At 42.0% G+C, this 18,243-nt stretch overlaps 1 protein-coding gene across 1 annotated transcript in view; it reads left to right on the top strand.

The window, feature by feature from the left end:
- LOC145999769 (aminopeptidase N-like) overlaps positions 1–18,243 on the top strand; it is a 137,450-nt gene that overhangs the window by 44,648 nt on the left and 74,559 nt on the right. The window contains exons 5-8 of the mRNA XM_083137064.1: positions 8,913–9,221; positions 10,379–10,562; positions 11,537–11,693; positions 16,656–16,921. Coding sequence (XP_082993190.1) covers positions 8,913–9,221; positions 10,379–10,562; positions 11,537–11,693; positions 16,656–16,921 — 916 coding nt within the window. The remainder of the gene's footprint in view (positions 1–8,912; positions 9,222–10,378; positions 10,563–11,536; positions 11,694–16,655; positions 16,922–18,243) is intronic.

Here is an 18,243-nt window from a genome sequence, read left to right on the forward strand (position 1 = left end):
CATGCAAAGATCACGACATCGCTTACAACACCACTCGCACCGATCTGGATGCACGTCACGAAGCAGACAGAAAGTTAGAGCACGCGGCTTTCGAAAGATTCGTCAGCAGAGACGCATCGCTGGGAGAAAGAGTTGCGGCACTGGGCACCACCATAGCCATGAACACAAAACAAAAACTTGGGTGGGGTATATAAATAACATACGGTAAAAAAAAAACATCATGTCTGGTATAACCGACTTGCCACACGAACTGCTGTGTAAAATATTCAAACATGCAGTAAACGGAGATTGTGAGGATATAAGAAAACTTTTGATCATAGCGAGATCAACGCCGGAATTTCGCATCCCTTGTGAAATGGCTGTCAAGGATTATCTTCGGGAAATTAGCGGCATGAGGTGCGGCGATCTCGACACTTTTTTTTCGACCACAGGGGAAAAATTAAACAATAGGTTAGATGAACTGCACGAGGCGAGGCAGGGGAGAAGACGATTCACAGATGATTGGCATAAGTCGAAACAAGAGACGGAAGATATCATCACGCACATCATCGCGTTTTCCGAAGCACAAACTTTCTTCCTCTAACACAGACAAAAAAAATCTTCGATACAAAAATCTCGTGAAAAAAAAATATATATAAAATAACACACATCGTGAAAAAAATAATCTTCAGTGTATATATAAATAACACACATTGTGAAAAAAATTAAATTTCTCTAACACACACACTGAAAATTTCTCTTCAATATGACGACTGAAAAAATGAGTGACCTCCAAGCATTAAAACAAATGCTAAATTTGTCAGTAGAGTATGTAAAAATCAGGAATTGGAAGTCGACAAACCTTACACGATAACTTCCGGTTCAATTGTTTCTACCCAGTATGGTCCCAGGGTGCGTCTGTTGCTCAACGCACAATACAGTCTATTTTTACCGGATCGATACGCTAACATGTTATCCGACGAGAAGCTATCTATTTTAATCGAAAACAAAACTCGAATCGTGTACAAGGGGACAAAGGAACTTCTTGGTAAAAAAACAAAGCACGTAATAGAATTTGTTTAACAACGCTGCGCGGAGTATATCCTTGAAAAGAAATTGCACGGAACAAAAAAAAAATCTCGGAACATACATAGATATAAATAACATACCGTAAAAAAAATTACACAAAAAAAAAATCTCAGAACATTTATATATAAATAACATACCGTGAAGATAACATATAAAGCATCAACATGAAGCCCAAGGGTGTCGTGTACCAGATACCATACTCCAATCTAAAAAATCTAAGTGCCCTCGATGGGTTACTCACCAAGAAACAACGCGAGAAGAAACGTTCTTGCTTGACGAAAGGACACGGAATGAAATTACTTCTCAGCACACCTCAATTGAGACGCTTGCAGCGTTCGCGGAAACAACAAAAAATCGGAGGTTTCATATTCAGCATCCCAGCCATCCTGGCAGCTTTGGGGGCCGTTGGAAGTTTGGCCGGCGGTAGCGCCGCCATTGCGAAAACCGTCATCGACTCGAAGAAGAACAAGGCAGAATTGGAAGAACAAAAACGTCACAACCTGGCTATGGAGAAGAAGGGGAAAGGTATAACCAAAAAACAAAAAAGCAACCTCGATGCTTTGAAGAAATATAAAAAAAAGAAGAAGCCCTGTCCAACTTCGATATTGAATCTCTGATCGAACTGTTGGGAATAAGAAACTTCAGGGGTGTTTTCATGTCCGATTCTCTACCCTCTGCTGTGAAGAAAAAGGAGTATGGCGTGGTCAACCTGGACAGTTACAAAAATCCTGGTACACATTGGATATGCTACCTCAAAATTAACGATAACAATGCATTTGTTTTCGATTCGTTCGGTGGCACACCACCTGCCAGATTGGTGAAGTATCTCAGTGTTGCCAACCTCTACTACAATGACAAACGCATCCAGGGTTTCACCGATGTTAACTGCGGCCACCTATGCCTTTCCATTCTCGCATACATGTCTAAAATAAATAACCCCTCGGTGGAACATTTTCAGAAAGCATTGTGGAACCTTAAACACGATGGGCGTGTTCCATCTCACGAGCGAATCTTCAATCTTGAAACTCACGCTGCACGACGACATCGTCTATCCTAAATCCGTGGCTCTGCGTGCATTCTACAGCATGTACCTCATACCTAACGTCACGCAGCACAACAACAAAATTAGCGTCGGAAGCGAACACATCGTCGTCACGCCAGGTCAATACAATCTTTCCACTTTGCAAGCTCAGTTACCCAAAGGCACGTACCTTTCTCAAAATTCGGTCACGCACAGAGTGGAAATCCTATCCGCGACGGAGACCGTGGACCTGGGCACCATAGGAGAACTTTTAGGTTTCGAGAACAACACCAAACTCGAAGCTGGCATCAAGCACACGGCAGTCAATATTCCTAAATTTCTAGCCATCGAAACTCTGAACGTTCACTGCAACGTGGCGGAAGGCATGATCACGAAATCCTCGGACGGATTACTGGGAAGTCACAAGCAGACGGGAATCATCGCCACGTTCAAACCCAGTTCCGAGTTCATGGAACCGATCGTCTGCACACCTTCTTCGCCGATCTATTTTCCAGTATGTCGCAACCGCATAGACGAGATAGAGTTGGTGGTGACGAACGAAAAAGGAGAGGTGGTGGATTTCGCAGGTGCAACGACCACTGCCATCGTGGAGATCAACGTATAATAAATAACACACATAGTGAAAAAAAAATGGAGCAAATCGAAAGTTACGAATTGCAATCTTTCCCTCCCAACCGTCGCACGTTTGCCAATCTCAACGAAGCGAACAGGGAGATCGAATACGACGTGGACGTAGGGGATGGGTTCGTTCATCCTCACAGAGCAGACCTCTACCTTCAATTCGACGTGGTGAAGAAGGAAAGTGGAGAAGCGTTTCCGCCCAATGCCAATTTGAAACTCGTGGACAACTTCGTGCCTCACCTGTTCTCGCAGGTGGAGGTGAGGAAACACAACACCGTCATCGACAGAATAGATTATCCAGGCATCACGTCGACGGCAGTGGGAACATTGAAATTATCCAAAACGGATGCGGCATACTATCAAGCGGGAGGATTCGAAGCGGGGACCAAAATATCGACGAGAAGTCACACGGTGCTCTTTCCCATGCGTCTGCTGCCGGGATTCTTCTCCGACTACAAGGAGATCATGTGGAAGGGAGGACTGCGCGTCACCTTTCGAAGGGCGGCCAACGACAACGACGCACTGATGCGATACACCAACTTGAACGCCGACGGTACGCCGATAGCCAACACATTACCCGAAGCAGCCAAGTGCGTCATCCGGAGCATGGAATTGAGAATGCCGATCGTGGAATACGAAACAAACTACGCCCTCAAGTACAAAGCGGAGATCTTGAAAAGTCCGCAGGTGGCGATTCACTTTCACGGTTACCAGTGCGTGCAAAAGATGGCGTCGGGAAGTCACATGGAATTCGACGTGACGACTCAGTTCAACAACATACAGTTCGACATGCCAGATTTCGTCGTGGTGCTCTTTCAGACCGGGCGCGATAACAATCAGGAAAAGATTCCAGTAAATTCGACGACTGCAAGATCAAGAACGTTTATCTAAAGAATGGCAGGAACGAAGTGTTCCCGCGCGAAAATTACAACCTGGACATAACCAAAGACGATTACCTCAAACTTTACGAAGCTTACACGGCTTACAAACGCGTGACCGAGGGAAACGTCGACATGTACTACACCCCCAGCGAATTCAAAATCCGCAGGCCGATGTTCGTCATCAACACCACAAAAAGGAAGCAGGTGGTAGTCAACGATCGCACCAACATCAAGGTCGTCTGCGAGTTCCACGACGCGCTGCCTGCCGATACTCTGTGCAGCGTCATCCTGGTCGCAGAGAAGTCCTTCATCCACGACGTGAAGAACGAGAGGGTCACAGAGCAGTTTTAAAATATATTGCCTTCATCGAGCAAAAATAGTTTTTCTAAAACTTATTACAATTTTTTTTAATCTAAAACACATCCAAAGCACTCTAATAGGATGTAGAGTGTTTTTTAGGATCAAATCGAATTTTTTAAACAAAATTGAGAGGGGGGGAGGAAAAAAAAAGAGGGGGGGAGCGCTTGCTTGTAGTTGAGTAGTTATCATCAAAACCTATCCAACAAACCCACAATCATCATCCTAGCTCAATTAGGAGCCGAGAAAATCAACATCTTAGAAAACGTCTTAAGATAATTGTCTTAAGAAAATTTTCTTGACAGACCGGAAGTAACATCTTGACAGACCGGAAGTCGACTTTCTTAAAGATTAAGATATTTGTCTTAAGACGTTTTCCAAGACGTTGATTTTCTCGACTCCTATGGGACCTAGAACCATGTAACTTTGATCTATGTATATATCAGTACTTGCCCAACCCTGTGGCCGAGTGGTTAGCACATCGCGCTGCGACGCCAAGAGTCCCCGGGTTCGAATCCCGGTCGAGCATGGTTGTTTGTAAATATCTATTCATCCATTTCATCACTCATCCCCAATCTTCGCAAATTAGCCAAAAGATACAAAACGTGAAGTAAAATAAATTAAATCAATCAATCAATTAATATACCAGTACTTTTCCTACATGTTCACTCACCTTACAACCCACCCGATCAAAAAATAAAATTTACCCCCTGCACGCATGCGTACATGTATAAATTTAAATATAAGCTCGATATTGAAACAAAATATTATTTTTTCTCCTCCTCCTTTCTCTCTGGCCAAGATTGCAAATAATTGCAGGAATAATAATACCATGATATTTTAGACTGTAGGTCTAGGTCATCCGAACCGGACAACATTTGAGTTGGTGTTTTTTTAAGTCCACTTTATGTGCAGTAAGGCTAATCGGGGACTAGACCTACAGTTTCAAGAACCACTTGTGCCTCCAGCGAGTATCGAACCCTTGAATACAAACCTACCTACCACTGCACCATGGAGGAGGCCCCAGACGACATATTTGCACTACAACAAGCAAAAATAAATTCATATCTGTGCATATGGGAAGTCCAATACATAGTTGGTAATATGTGATGTGATCAGCACCAAACATTTAATTTTTATGTATGTCCGTGTTTGCCCGACCCTGTGGCCGAGTGGTTAGCACATCGCACTGCGACGCCAAGGGTCCCCGGTTCAAATCCCGGTCGGGCTTGGTTGTTTGTGAATATCTATTCATCCATTTCATCACTCATCCCCAATCTTCGCAAATTAGCCAAAAGATACAAAACACGAAGTAAAATAAACTAAATCAATAAATCAATCATTAAGTTCGTGTGTTACAATCATGAAATTAAATTTTAATTAACTTTTTTTCCTATCCATCTCTCTCTCTCAAATCTATATAGCCTGTTTATATTTGGCATGTCGGCCATTTTGTTTACGTGGTAAATAAAAATCTCAAACCACTTTTTTGCGAATGCTCGTTCTGTAGCCATAAGTATAATTGGATATAGTTGTCAGATTTTATTTAATTTGAGGTTTAATATCAATAAGCATGCATAAAAACTAAATATTTTAAATAAATAAAATTCGAATAACTATGTACTTCCACTAGCCTTTGCGATGACGCAGCGGTAGCGTCGTTGCCTTGTAATCAAGGGTTCGATACCCACACAAGTAGTTCTTAAAACTGTAGGTCCAGTCCCGATTAGTCTTACTGTGCATAAAGTGGACTTAAAACATCAAATCAATCAGTACTTCCACTAGCCTCTGCGATAGCGCAGCGATAACATCGTTGCCTTGTAATCAAAAGTTCGATACCCACACAAGTAGTTCTTAAAACTGTAGGTCCAGTCCCGATTAGTCTTACTGTGCATAAAGTGGACTTAAAACATCAAATCAATCAGTACTTCCACTATCCTCTGCGATGGCGCAGCGATAACATCGTTGCCTTGTAATCAAAAGTTCGATACCCACACAAGTAGTTCTTAAAACTGTAGGTCCAGTCCCGATTAGTCTTACTGTGCATAAAATAAACTTAAAAACATCAAATCAATCAGTACTTCCACTAGATATCAAAAACACGCAACTCTCCTCTATTTTGTTTCTTGCTTTCCTCTAACAATTTAACACATTTATTTTTTTTTAAATATGCCCCCCCACACATATTTCCTACCTACCAACAACGGCACACGAAACAAAAAAAAATATTCCAACTACCAAGATACATACTTCAAATATATAAAAACAGAGAAAAACATGAAACATCTTCTATATTCTCTCTCTTTTTGCATGTTTTGTGAGTATATTTTCTTCCACAATACATAAGAGCTATTTGGTTTTCAAGAAGTTATACCTTCCTTCCACAATCTCTTATATCTGTTTGGGTAGTTTCAAAAATCAACTCACAAAAGCAAAGCCATACTTATAAATCAAAGCCAACTCATGCAAGCTAAGAAACAAAGTTACTTACTTTTGGAAAATACTGTAGAAATGCTCTAGAAGATTCTTCCCCTACATTTCAGCCACATCATTTTGAATAATGTATCGTATTGTATCACTGGTATCTATGCTGCTAACTGACGTCACTATATATACTTCCGTCATCCCAAGGCCTACGTTGATAGCACGCGAAATCCCCCTTCGCATTACAGGTATTTCAATGTAATAAAAAAGCTTTAGAATTTCATTAGAGATAAGAGGACTTGCATCACTGGTATCTATGCTGTTAACTGACATTACTATATATTTTTCCGTCATCCCAAGGTCTACATATTATTGAATTTTTGTTATTGCATCAATGTTGATAGCGCAGAGAAATTCCATTCGCATTACAGGTATTTCATTGTAATAAAAAGGCTTTAGAATTTCATTAGAGATAAGAGGACGGTATTTCGAAACCAACACAATGTAATTTCCTGTTCATTCTCGTAACCTACTCCATATTCGAGTGAACATATTTTTGTTTAATTTCGTAAGTCATTTCTAATGTAGGTCAAAAAAGCGAGGTAGCATATAAGCAAAATTTGCAGAAGCTAAAAAATAGCTTAAAAACTGATGCCAGAGCTTTTCTTCTGTCTAATTTTCTCTCATTGTAGGTTAGTTTAGCCCGTAAAACAAATCACGCTGAGAGCAGAAGCCTATTAGCAGGTTGTAGTAGATTACACTGAGGGGGAGTTTACAGTAAGAGGGAGACAGCCTTATAGGAAAATGTCGTAAGTCATTTCAAATGTAGGTCCAAAGGGCGATGTTAGCAAAATTTACAGGAGGTAAAAAAATAGCTTAAAAACTGATGCCAGAGCTTTTCTTCTGCCTAATTTTCTCTCATTGTAGGTTAGTTTAGCCCGTAAAACAGATTACGCTGAGAGCAAAAGCCTATTAGCAGGTTGTAGTAGATTACGCTGAGAAAAAAAAGGGGGGGGGCCTTACAGTAAGAGGGAGGCAGCCTTATAGGAAAATGTCGTAAGTCATTTCAAATGTAGGTCAAAAAGTGAGGTAACATAAGAGCTACATTTGAAATAGGATAAAAAATAGCTTAAAAACTGATGCCAGAGCTTCTTCTCTCCATTTTTTCTCTCATTGTAGGTTAGTTTAGTGCGTAAAACAGATTACGCTGAGAGCAAAAGCCTATTAGCAGGTTGTAGTAGATTACACTGAGGGCAGCCTTACAGTAAGAGGGAGGCAGCCTTATAGGAAAATGTCGTAAGTCATTTCAAATGTAGGTCAAAAAGTGAGGTAGCATAAGAGCTACATTTGAAATAGGATAAAAAATAGCTTAAAAAGTGATGCCAGAGCTTTTTCTGTCTAATTTTCTCTCATTGTAGGTTAGTTTAGCCCGTAAAACGGATTACGCTGAGAGCAGAAGCCTATTAGCAGGTTGTAGTAGATTACACTAAGGAGGAGAGGGGAAAAAAAGGGGGGGGCCTTACAGTAAGAGGGAGGCAGCCTTATAGGAAAATGTCGTAAGTCATTTCAAATGTAGGTCAAAAAACGAGTTTAGCATAAAAAATAGCTTAAAAAGTGATGCCAGAGCTTTTTCTGTCCATTTTTCTCTCATTGTAGGTTAGGTTATACCCAAAAACAAAAACCTTGGTGATTTTTCGAGTGAGGAGTTGGCAACACTGCTCATGCCTTACGAGAGAAATCCATTAAGGCGAGAAAAGTAGGTCAAAGGGCCCAGCCAGAGTCGCCCATTTCACCTACTCACGTAAAAAGTACAATGTACAGAATGATTGATTTGGTCTACTTTATGCACAGTAAGGCTAATCGGGACTGGACCCACAGTTTAAAGTGAGATCCGAACAAATATGTGCCTCCGCCGGGTATCGAACCCGGGACCTCTTGATTACAAGGCGACGATGCTACCACTGCGCCATCGGTGAGGCACCAATGAACATAATGAGTACTTAGATGTACTGTGATAGCTTTTAGATATCGCATAAAATTTTGGGTCACTCATTCTTATTTTTCATGCACGGGAGGCTAATGCCTCCCTTTGCTCCATGGATACGTTTAAATTTAACACATTTTGTTATTATTAACAACAAAAAGTGTTGTACATCCTGGGTGTGTTGCAAAAGTAAACAGTTAATAACACATTAAATTATACAAATGAACATTCTGGGCCAATCACAACAATATATATATATATATATATATATATATATATATATATATATATATATATATATATATATATATATATTATCTAAGAACATTACTTGTCGAAGTACGATAGTTTCTTAGCACCCGACGTTGTAGCAGATAGAGGATTTCAAAAATGAAGTTTTTTTTTAGAATTCTAGGTACTGGAGGCAAAACTAGAATTTCTAAGTTGATAGATCATAGCTATATATTTTTCCACTTTGATGGCATTTCCGATAGGTTCAAATACAACAGTGACAATGCATCCATTGTTCCCGCAGGGAGAGCCGAGAGGGGTGGGTGTGGGACCACTACGAAGCCTCCCCTCCGATGTCCTCCTACCTCGTCGCCTTCCTCATCTCCGACTTCGAGGCCAGGGAGACGGAGCAAAACAGTGGCAAGCCCTTCAGGATCTTCTCCAGGAGTGACGTCAGCAACCAGACGGAGTACGTGGCGGACATCGCCCCCAGGATTCTGGGATTCTACGGGGACCTCCTGCAGCTGGAGGACCCGATGCCCAAGCAGGACTTTGTGGTCCTCCCGACCTTCGTGGCAGACGCCTTGGAGAACTGGGGGATCGTGTCCTTCGGGTAAGTGGGTGGTAAGCTTGTGGACAAAGTTTAACTTGCTGTGTCTCTTCGACAAAAGTCTGTATTGCAAGCGAAGCGAACAGGAAAATTTCCAGGTCTATTTCAATACCCCAAAAAAATATATTTTGTAGATTTTTTTCAGTGGGATGTCCCACTTTTAAATAGGTCTACAGTTTGACTGAATAACAAAATATTAACGTAACCAAGTTGTAGGAGGGATTCATTTACCTCTTTCACCATGCTGTCTGTAACACGCCTCAACATGACTGCATCGACATTGCTAATTTCGGCAGTGATGTTTTCCAGGAGATTCTGGAAGATTGTGTCTCTCCTTGAGATAACTCCATATCAAGCAATCTGCTGACGATAAGTCTGGTGACCTAGGGGGCCACAGTTCTTTCGAGATGTGATAACGGTCCACGATGTTTGCCATGCACTCGTTGGAGGTGTGGCTTGTGGCGCCATCATGAAAATTATACTCCTGTCTGTAAGCCCTTTGTGTGGCAGTAGCAGAATTGATAAACTAGTAATTTCTTGTGATAAACACACGGTGTATGGCATATTACTGCCTGTGCTGTGAAACAAATTGACATGTTAACAAGAGAACGCGTTAAAACGGTCAAACCAACGCCATCTGCCATCATCTACAGTAAACTCCATCTATCTTGCGCACCAAGTGAACGCGCTTACGTTTTACACATTACCACGCAGGATTATAACTAATTAAAAAGTGGAACATCCCACTGAAACTCTCTGTACTTTCATAAAAAGCTGAGACGTTTAATATTGACTACTACTTCTTATTTTAACTTGTTCCGGAACCTCTTTAGCATAGTGCCATAGGCGAACGCTCTCTTGGCCCCCCGTAACTATGGATCTGCCCCTTCATCTCTGAAGTGGTTCCCAAGTAGGGAAAGAAGCATGCTCAAACATGATAATGGAACTACAAGGATTTTAAATATCTGGAAATTATTTGTATCAAAACATCTCAGATATTAAATTTGTTGCCACATGCGATTGCATTTGCAGCTATTGCTATTGTATCGTTTGGCTACCGCTGTTATGCAAACATCTTGTGAATTCCCGAATGAACCACATGTCTCCAATCTCTATTGGAATCATCTTGATGCACCAATACCTTCGCTCTTTTATTCCAGAGAGAACTATCTGCTCCACGAACCCGGGGTGTCGTCGGCCTCCAGCAAGTACCTGGTGTCCAGCACCACTGCCCACGAGTTGGCGCACCAGTGGTTCGGGAACCTGGTCACCCTCAAATGGTGGAAGGACATCTGGCTCAACGAGGGGTTCGCCATCTATTACTCCGTGCTAGGGGTTGATCACGTGAGTAAATGCTACAGGGTGTCTCAAAAGTTGAGAGAGCCAATGCGATTTACACTTTTCATGTATTTCATTGTCCACACCACGTCTCGTCGTACATCTAATTTATGTTACGCTCCTCCCCGTTTAAATTAACTTGCATTTACGTCTAGTATAGTTACATGTTGTTAGTGACACCCTTTAGAATTATAACCACAATTCTAGCTTCTGGATATGCAATGTCTATTTACTCAAATCTAAAGCAAAATTATCTGTATTGAAATTGTTACGTAGAAATTGTTCGTAATATAATTACAAAAACGTTACAATTTAACAGGCAAGGTAACATGCAATCTCTAGAAACATCCCCCTTCTGTTTTCTAGACAACGCATTACACAGAAGAACACCTTCCTCTGGCAATATTATAGAAGTTAATTTTGATTAATGACAGAATCTGCCTACAATCTGTATTTAATTGACGAAAGTTGGAGAAGCCATTACACGGTATGCCAGAAATCCACGTTCGAATCATGTTTCCAAGCCTGAGTTTTTATGAAGAAAGTATATTAAATTAGTTAGCAGTTCCATAATATATCTTCAGAAATTAAAAAATTAAAATAAACTTTTGTTGCAAACGTTACTTTTCATAGTTGTGAATAAAAACAGAATTGTGAGTAACTAACACGTCTGGAAAATTCTTCGTTTGTTTGACTTGATTACAATATTTTGTCTGCCTATTGTAACCAATGGAAATGCCTGAGGTTCAGCATAGTAATCTCCATACCTTCAGGAATAACGCGCTATATTACCATTGTATTCCTATAATTAGTAGTGGGCTACTTTGTTGATGAAATCATTTAATTATCTCTGTTGTAAGTATTATTGCTCTGATTGCCCCTGTTGCTGGTCATGGATATTGAACTACAAGGTGGTATGGGTGGTTTTGGCATGCTGACATTGGTTATTTTGATCCTAAAGAATTTTCTTTTGTTGCCAGGTCCAGCCGAAGTGGGACATCCTCACGATGCACCCCGTGAGGGCCTTCCTCAAGGTGTTCGCCGTGGACGCCCTCAACTCATCCCACCCGCTCTCCCTCACCATCAACAGGCCCACGGAGCTCGTACAGATCTTCGACACCATCACCTACTACAAAGGTAACGGTATTTTTCCCAATGGTGAAGGGTCCTACGAGCCCTGCGCCCAACAGGAACGCATTTGATTTCATATGACTTCATTGATGGATTGGGTTTATTATACTTTCCTCCTGCTTTTGGCGAAGATGAGGATGAGTGATGATGTGATGAAATTGATGTAGGGACACTCACTAAGAACATCCATGCTCAGGCCGGGATTCGGACCCGCGACTCCTGCTACGGTAAGCTACAGAGATTCACTGAACGATAATTACTGGAAGTATCATATTTTGTTGTTATTTTACGTTGCTTTTCTGCCACGACTTGTTAATCGCGACGATGCTGATTAGTGATAAATAGACGTTGTTGATGAAGGGCACTAATAAAGAACACCTATGCCTAGGCCTGGACAGGAGAACGGAAAATTCGGTGTCGAGATCGAAATACATATTAATGAAAGTGAAATGTCATTTAATGAAGGTATTACTTCTAATTTGCAACATAAATATTTCAAACGTTTCCTAGAACTGTTGCAAAGGATTTGTTACTATCCTAAGAGAAATATAACAACAACACAATGTAAAGTAAATACATAGCTGTCACATTAAAATAACAATGAGTATGTGATACTGCCACTGGAGAACGCTGCATGCAAACAAATGAAAGGCGAAGGGATACAAGCATACATCCAAGGGTTGAAATTTAATTTTGTTCTCTGGAGGGGAGACAATGAGCCCTGAAAGGGATTGAAATTTACCTTTTTTGGCCGGGAGGAGACAATGAACCTTGAAGGGGTGAAATTTAACTTTGTTGCAAAGAGGGGATACAATGAGCCCTGCAAGGGGTTGAAATTTACCCTTTGTTGCCTCTAGGGGAGACAATGAGCCTTGGAAGAGGTTAAAATTTAATTTTGTTGCCAGGAGGGGATACAATGAGCCCTGCAAGGGGTTGAAATTTACCTTTGTTGCCTGGAGGGGAGAAAATGAACCCTAGAATGGCTGAAATTTGCCATTTTTGAAAGAGCGGATACAATGAGATCTGCAAGCAGTTGAAATTTACCTTTGTTGCCTGGAGGGGAGACAATGAGCCTTGGAAGAGGTTAAAATTTACTTTTGTTGCCTGGAGGGGATACAATGAGCACTGGAAGAGGTTGAAATTTACTTTGTTGCCTGGAGGGGACACAATGAGCACTGGAAGAGGTTGAAATTTACTTTTGTTGCCTGGAGAGGAGACAATGAGCCAAGAAAAGGGTTGAAATTTACCTTTGTTGCCTCTAGCGGAGACAATGAGCCTTGGAAGAGGTTAAAATTTAATTTTGTTGCCTGGAGTGGATACAATGAACACTGGAAGAGGTTGAAATTTACTTTTGTTGCCTGGAGGGGAGACAATGAGCCCAGAAAAGGGTTGAAATTTACCTTTGTTTCCTGGAGGGGAGACAATGAACACTAGAAGGGGTGAAATTTACCTTTGTTGCAAGGAGGTGATACAATGAGCCCTGCAAGGGGTTGAAATTTACCTTTGTTGCCTCTAGGGGAGACAATGAGCCTTGGAAGAGGTTAAAATTTACTTTTGTTGCCTGGAGGGGATACAATGAGCCCTGCAAGGGGTTGAAATTTACCTTTGTTGCCCGGAGGGGAGAAAATGAGCACTGGAAGAGGTTAAAATTTAATTTTGTTGCCTGGAGGGGATACAATGAGCCCTGCAAGGGGTTGAAATTTACCTTTGTTGCCTGGAGGGGAGACAATGAGCACTGGAAGAGGTTAAAATTTAATTTTGTTGCCTGGAGGGGATACAATGAGCCCTGCAAGGGGTTGAAATTTACCTTTGTTGCCTCTAGGAGAGACAATGAGCCTTGAAAGAGGTTAAAATTTAATTTTGTTGCCTGGAGGGGATACAATGAGCACTGGAAGAGGTTGAAATTTACTTTTGTTGTCTGGAGGGGAGACAATGAGCCCAGAAAAGGGTTGAAATTTACCTTTGTTTCCGGGAGGGGAGACAATGAACCCTAGAAGGAGTGAAATTTACTTTTGTTGCCTGGAGGGGATACAATGAGCCCTGCAAGGGGTTGAAATTTACCTTTGTTGCCTGGAGGGGAGAAAATGAACCCTAGAATGGCTCAAATTTGCCATTTTTGAAAGAGCGGATACAATGAGATCTGCAAGCAGTTGAAATTTACCTTTGTTGCCTGGAGGGGAGACAATGAGCCTTGGAAGAGGGTAATATTTACTTTTGTTGCCTGGAGGGGATACAATGAGCTCTGCCAGGGGTTGAAATTTACCTTTCTTGCCTGGAGGGGAGACAATGAGCACTGGAAGAGGTTAAAATTTAATTTTGTTGCCTGGAGGGGATACAATGAGCCCTGCAAGGGGTTGAAATTTACCTTTGTTGCCTCTAGGAGAGACAATGAGCCTTGAAAGAGGTTAAAATTTAATTTTGTTGCCTGGAGGGGATACAATGAGCACTGGAAGAGGTTGAAATTTACTTTTGTTGCCTGGAGGGGAGACAATGAGCCCAGAAAAGGGTTGAAATTTACCTTTGTTTCCGGGAGGGGAGACAATGAACCCTAGAAGGAGTGAAATTTACTTTTGTTGCCTGGAGGGGATACAATGAGCCCTGCAAGGGGTTGAAATTTACCTTTGTTGCCTGGAGGGGAGAAAATGAACCCTAGAATGGCTCAAATTTGCCATTTTTGAAAGAGCGGATACAATGAGATCTGCAAGCAGTTGAAATTTACCTTTGTTGCCTCTAGGGGAGACAATGAGCCTTGGAAGAGGGTAATATTTACTTTTGTTGCCTGGAGGGGATACAATGAGCCCTGCAAGGGGTTGAAATTTACCTTTGTTGCCTGGAGGGGAGACAATGAGCACTGGAAGAGGTTAAAATTTAATTTTGTTTCCTGGAGGGGATACAATGAGCCTTGCAAGGGGTTGAAATTTACCTTTGTTGCCTGGAGGGGAGACAATAAGCACTGGAAGAGGTTAAAATTTAATTTTGTTGCCTGGAGGGGATACAATGAGCCCTGCAAGGGGTTGAAATTTACCTTTGTTGCCTCTAGGAGAGACAATGAGCCTTGAAAGAGGTTAAAATTTAATTTTGTTGCCTGGAGGGGATACAATGAGCACTGGAAGAGGTTGAAATTTTCTTTTGTTGCCTGGAGGAGAGACAATGAGCCCAGAAAAGGGTTGAAATTTACCTTTGTTTCCGGGAGGGGAGACAATGAACCCTAGAAGGAGTGAAATTTACTTTTGTTGCCTGGAGGGGATACAATGAGCCCTGCAAGGGGTTGAAATTTACCATTGTTGCCTGGAGGGGAGAAAATGAACCCTAGAATGGCTCAAATTTGCCATTTTTGAAGGAGCGGATACAATGAGATCTGCAAGTAGTTGAAATTTACCTTTGTTGCCTGGAGGGGAGACAATGAGCCTTGGAAGAAGGTAATATTTACTTTTGTTGCCTGGAGGGGATACAATGAGCCCTGCAAGGGGTTGAAATTTACCTTTGTTGCCTGGAGGGGAGACAATGAGCACTGGAAGAGGTTAAAATTTAATTATGTTGCCTGGAGGGGATACAATGAGCCCTGCAAGGGGTTGAAATTTACCTTTGTTGCCTCTAGTAGAGACAATGAGCCTTGAAAGAGGTTAAAATTTAATTTTGTTGCCTGGAGGGGATACAATGAGCACTGGAAGAGGTTGAAATTTACTTTTGTTGCCTGGAGGGGAGACAATGAGCCCAGAAAAGGGTTGAAATTTACCTTTGTTTCCGGGAGGGGAGACAATGAACCCTAGAAGGAGTGAAATTTACCTTTGTTGCAGGGAGGGGATACAATGAGCCCTGCAAGAGGTTGAAATTTACCTTTGTTGCCTGGAGGGGAGAAAATGAACCCTAGAATGGCTGAAATTTGCCATTTTTGAAGGAGCGGATACAATGAGATCTGCAAGCAGTTGAAATTTACCTTTGTTGCCTGGAGGGGAGACAATGAGCCTTGGAAGAGGTTAAAATTTACCTTTGTTACCTGGAGGGGACACAATGAGCCCTGCAAGAGGTTGAAATTTACCTTTGTTGCCTGGAGGGGAGACAATGAGCCCTGAAGGGGTGGAATTTACCTTTGTTGCCTGGACGGGAGACAATGAACCCTAGAAAGGATGAAATTTACCTTTGTTACAAGGAGGGGATACAATGAGGCCTGCAAGGTATTGAAATTTACCTTTGTTGCTTGGAGGGGAGAAAATGAACCCTAGAATGGCTGAAATTTGCCATTTTTGAAGGAGCGGATACAATGAGATCTGCAAGTAGTTGAAATTTACCTTTGTTGCCTGGAGGGGAGACAATGAGCCTTGGAAGAGGTTAAAATTTACTTTTGTTGCCTGGAGGGGATACAATGAGCCCTGCAAGGGGTTGAAATTTACTTTTGTTGCAAGGAGGGGAGACAATGAACCCTGGAAGAGGTTGAAATTTACCTTTGTTGCCTGGAGGGGAGACAATGAGCCCTGCAAGGGGTTGAAATTTACTTTTGTTGCAAGGAGGGGAGACAATGAACCCTGGAAGGCGTTTAAATTTACCTTTGTTGCCTGGAGGAGAGACCATGATCCCTAGAAAGGGGTGAAATTTACTTTTCTTGCAAGAAGATAATACATTGAACCCTGCAAGGGGTTGAAATTTGCCTTTGTTGCAAGGAGCGGATACAATGAGCCTTGCAAGGTGTTAAAATTTACATTTGTTGCCTGGAGACAATGAATTCTTGAAGGGGGTGAAATTTACCTTAGTTGCCTGGAGGGAATGCAAATCATCCCTGGAAGGGGTTCAAATTTACCTTTGTTGTCTGAAGGGGATACAATACATCCCTGGAGGGGGGTGAAATTTACTAATAAATTACTAATTAGGTCTTGTGGGAAAGTTATCTGAATCCTGTGGTTCATTCATTCTCTCCAAAACAACATACTTGAAAACGTGGAAGTAGTACCTAATGTATCTTCTCCTCTCCAGGATATTACATGCTTCGAATGCTGAACTGCTCCCTGGGCGAGAAGACCCTCTCGGAGGCCATGAGCAAGTACGTCGCTCGGTTCCAATACAAGAACGCGGAGCAGGATGACTTCTGGGAGGTGCTGACGTCACAGGCTCATCAAGATGGCAGCCTCCCGGAAGAGCTGACGGTGAAGGAGATCATGGATACGTGGACGCTGCAGCCAGGGTACCCGGTGGTCACGGTCTCCAGGGACTACTCCGATGGTGTGGCCTACGTGTCGCAGGTGAGGAGACACCCTGTAGTTTTCTGTGGGTTATTTCCATATTTGGGAAGCACCGTATCTCAAGTAAAGTCTTACCAAAATTCCAAGGGTAAGAGCCTATATACTGAGATTATCTTTTGCATTCAACAAGACACAATGTTTCTCTCATTATGTTACAAGCAGATTTCTGCCATGCTCATCTAGTGCCTGACAAATTCTTGAGTTCATATTGTAACTTCAAGTGTTTGTTTCTCAGTATACGTGTTGTCCTGAAAAACTCTTCACCGACCTCCAAATTTGGTTCGAGGAAATAGCTTCAATCGAGGCTGTATATTGTGCACAGAGAAGGGGATCTTGAAATAAGAACGCAGGTGCGACTTCCGATCGGGCAATGTCATTGCTGAGTCATGAAAGGCGGGAGACATTGGCGGGGAGGAAGTCGTGGCTGATGGGGGAGTTGCGTTGGGGAAGTGTTGGGAGAAGGTGGTGCCGAGGAGCAGGGGCGTATATTCAGGGCTATCTAGGCTATCTGCAAAGCCCAGTCTCAGAGATGAAAGTACAGAAAACATTGTCAAAATATGTGCATAAAATTGTTCACTTCAATAAGAAAATGAACCTGAGTTTGTAAGGAGTTGGAAACCTTGTCCACTTTCTTTGAATTCGCGAGGCGAGGCAGGAGGGTGCCGTGTGCGTTGAAACGAGACAGAACTTCTCTCAAACAACAGCATCAGTGTTGCAAACCCATTTTTCCGGGCTGTAAGTTTCCCAGAAACGGTGAATTATGGAGCGAAACAGAAAAGGGGAAAACGGTGGCATATGACGGGGAAATTACCCTGTGAACTTCTTAATACAAAATCGATCAATGAACAAAAAAAACACCCTCCCCATTCCAGCAATTCTTGTCCATTCGAACTCTATGATATGGTGAGAACCCAGGATTTGAATCCAGTTTACGCCAATGCCTAGGAGAGAGTGGCGTTCTGGAAGTGAGGAGGTGACAGGACAGGAGAGAGAAGGCGTAAGTGAGAGGGGTTCGGGGCCGCATGGTCTGGGTGTCATAATAAATATTAGGCACAAAATGAAAGCGAGTGTGTCTACTGCTATAGCCAGTAAGGTAGTTCAACGATATAGACCTGTGATTTTAGGTGAAAACATCAAACGAAGTGTAATAGAAAATAAACTATCAGAATTATTCCAATATATCACAAGTTTAGAAAAAATAAGTATGGTAAAGCCGATATATTGGCTTTCATCTTGGATTTATTGTTGAAATCAGTAAATTGACATAATTAATGCTACGTGGCTCAAATGTGCTTCACGTAAATATCAAGTGAAAGGTCTTT

The sequence above is a fragment of the Lepisma saccharinum genome, chromosome 15 (genome assembly GCF_977018435.1).
Source record: "Lepisma saccharinum chromosome 15, izLepSacc3.1, whole genome shotgun sequence".
Lineage (NCBI taxonomy): Eukaryota > Metazoa > Arthropoda > Insecta > Zygentoma > Lepismatidae > Lepisma > Lepisma saccharinum.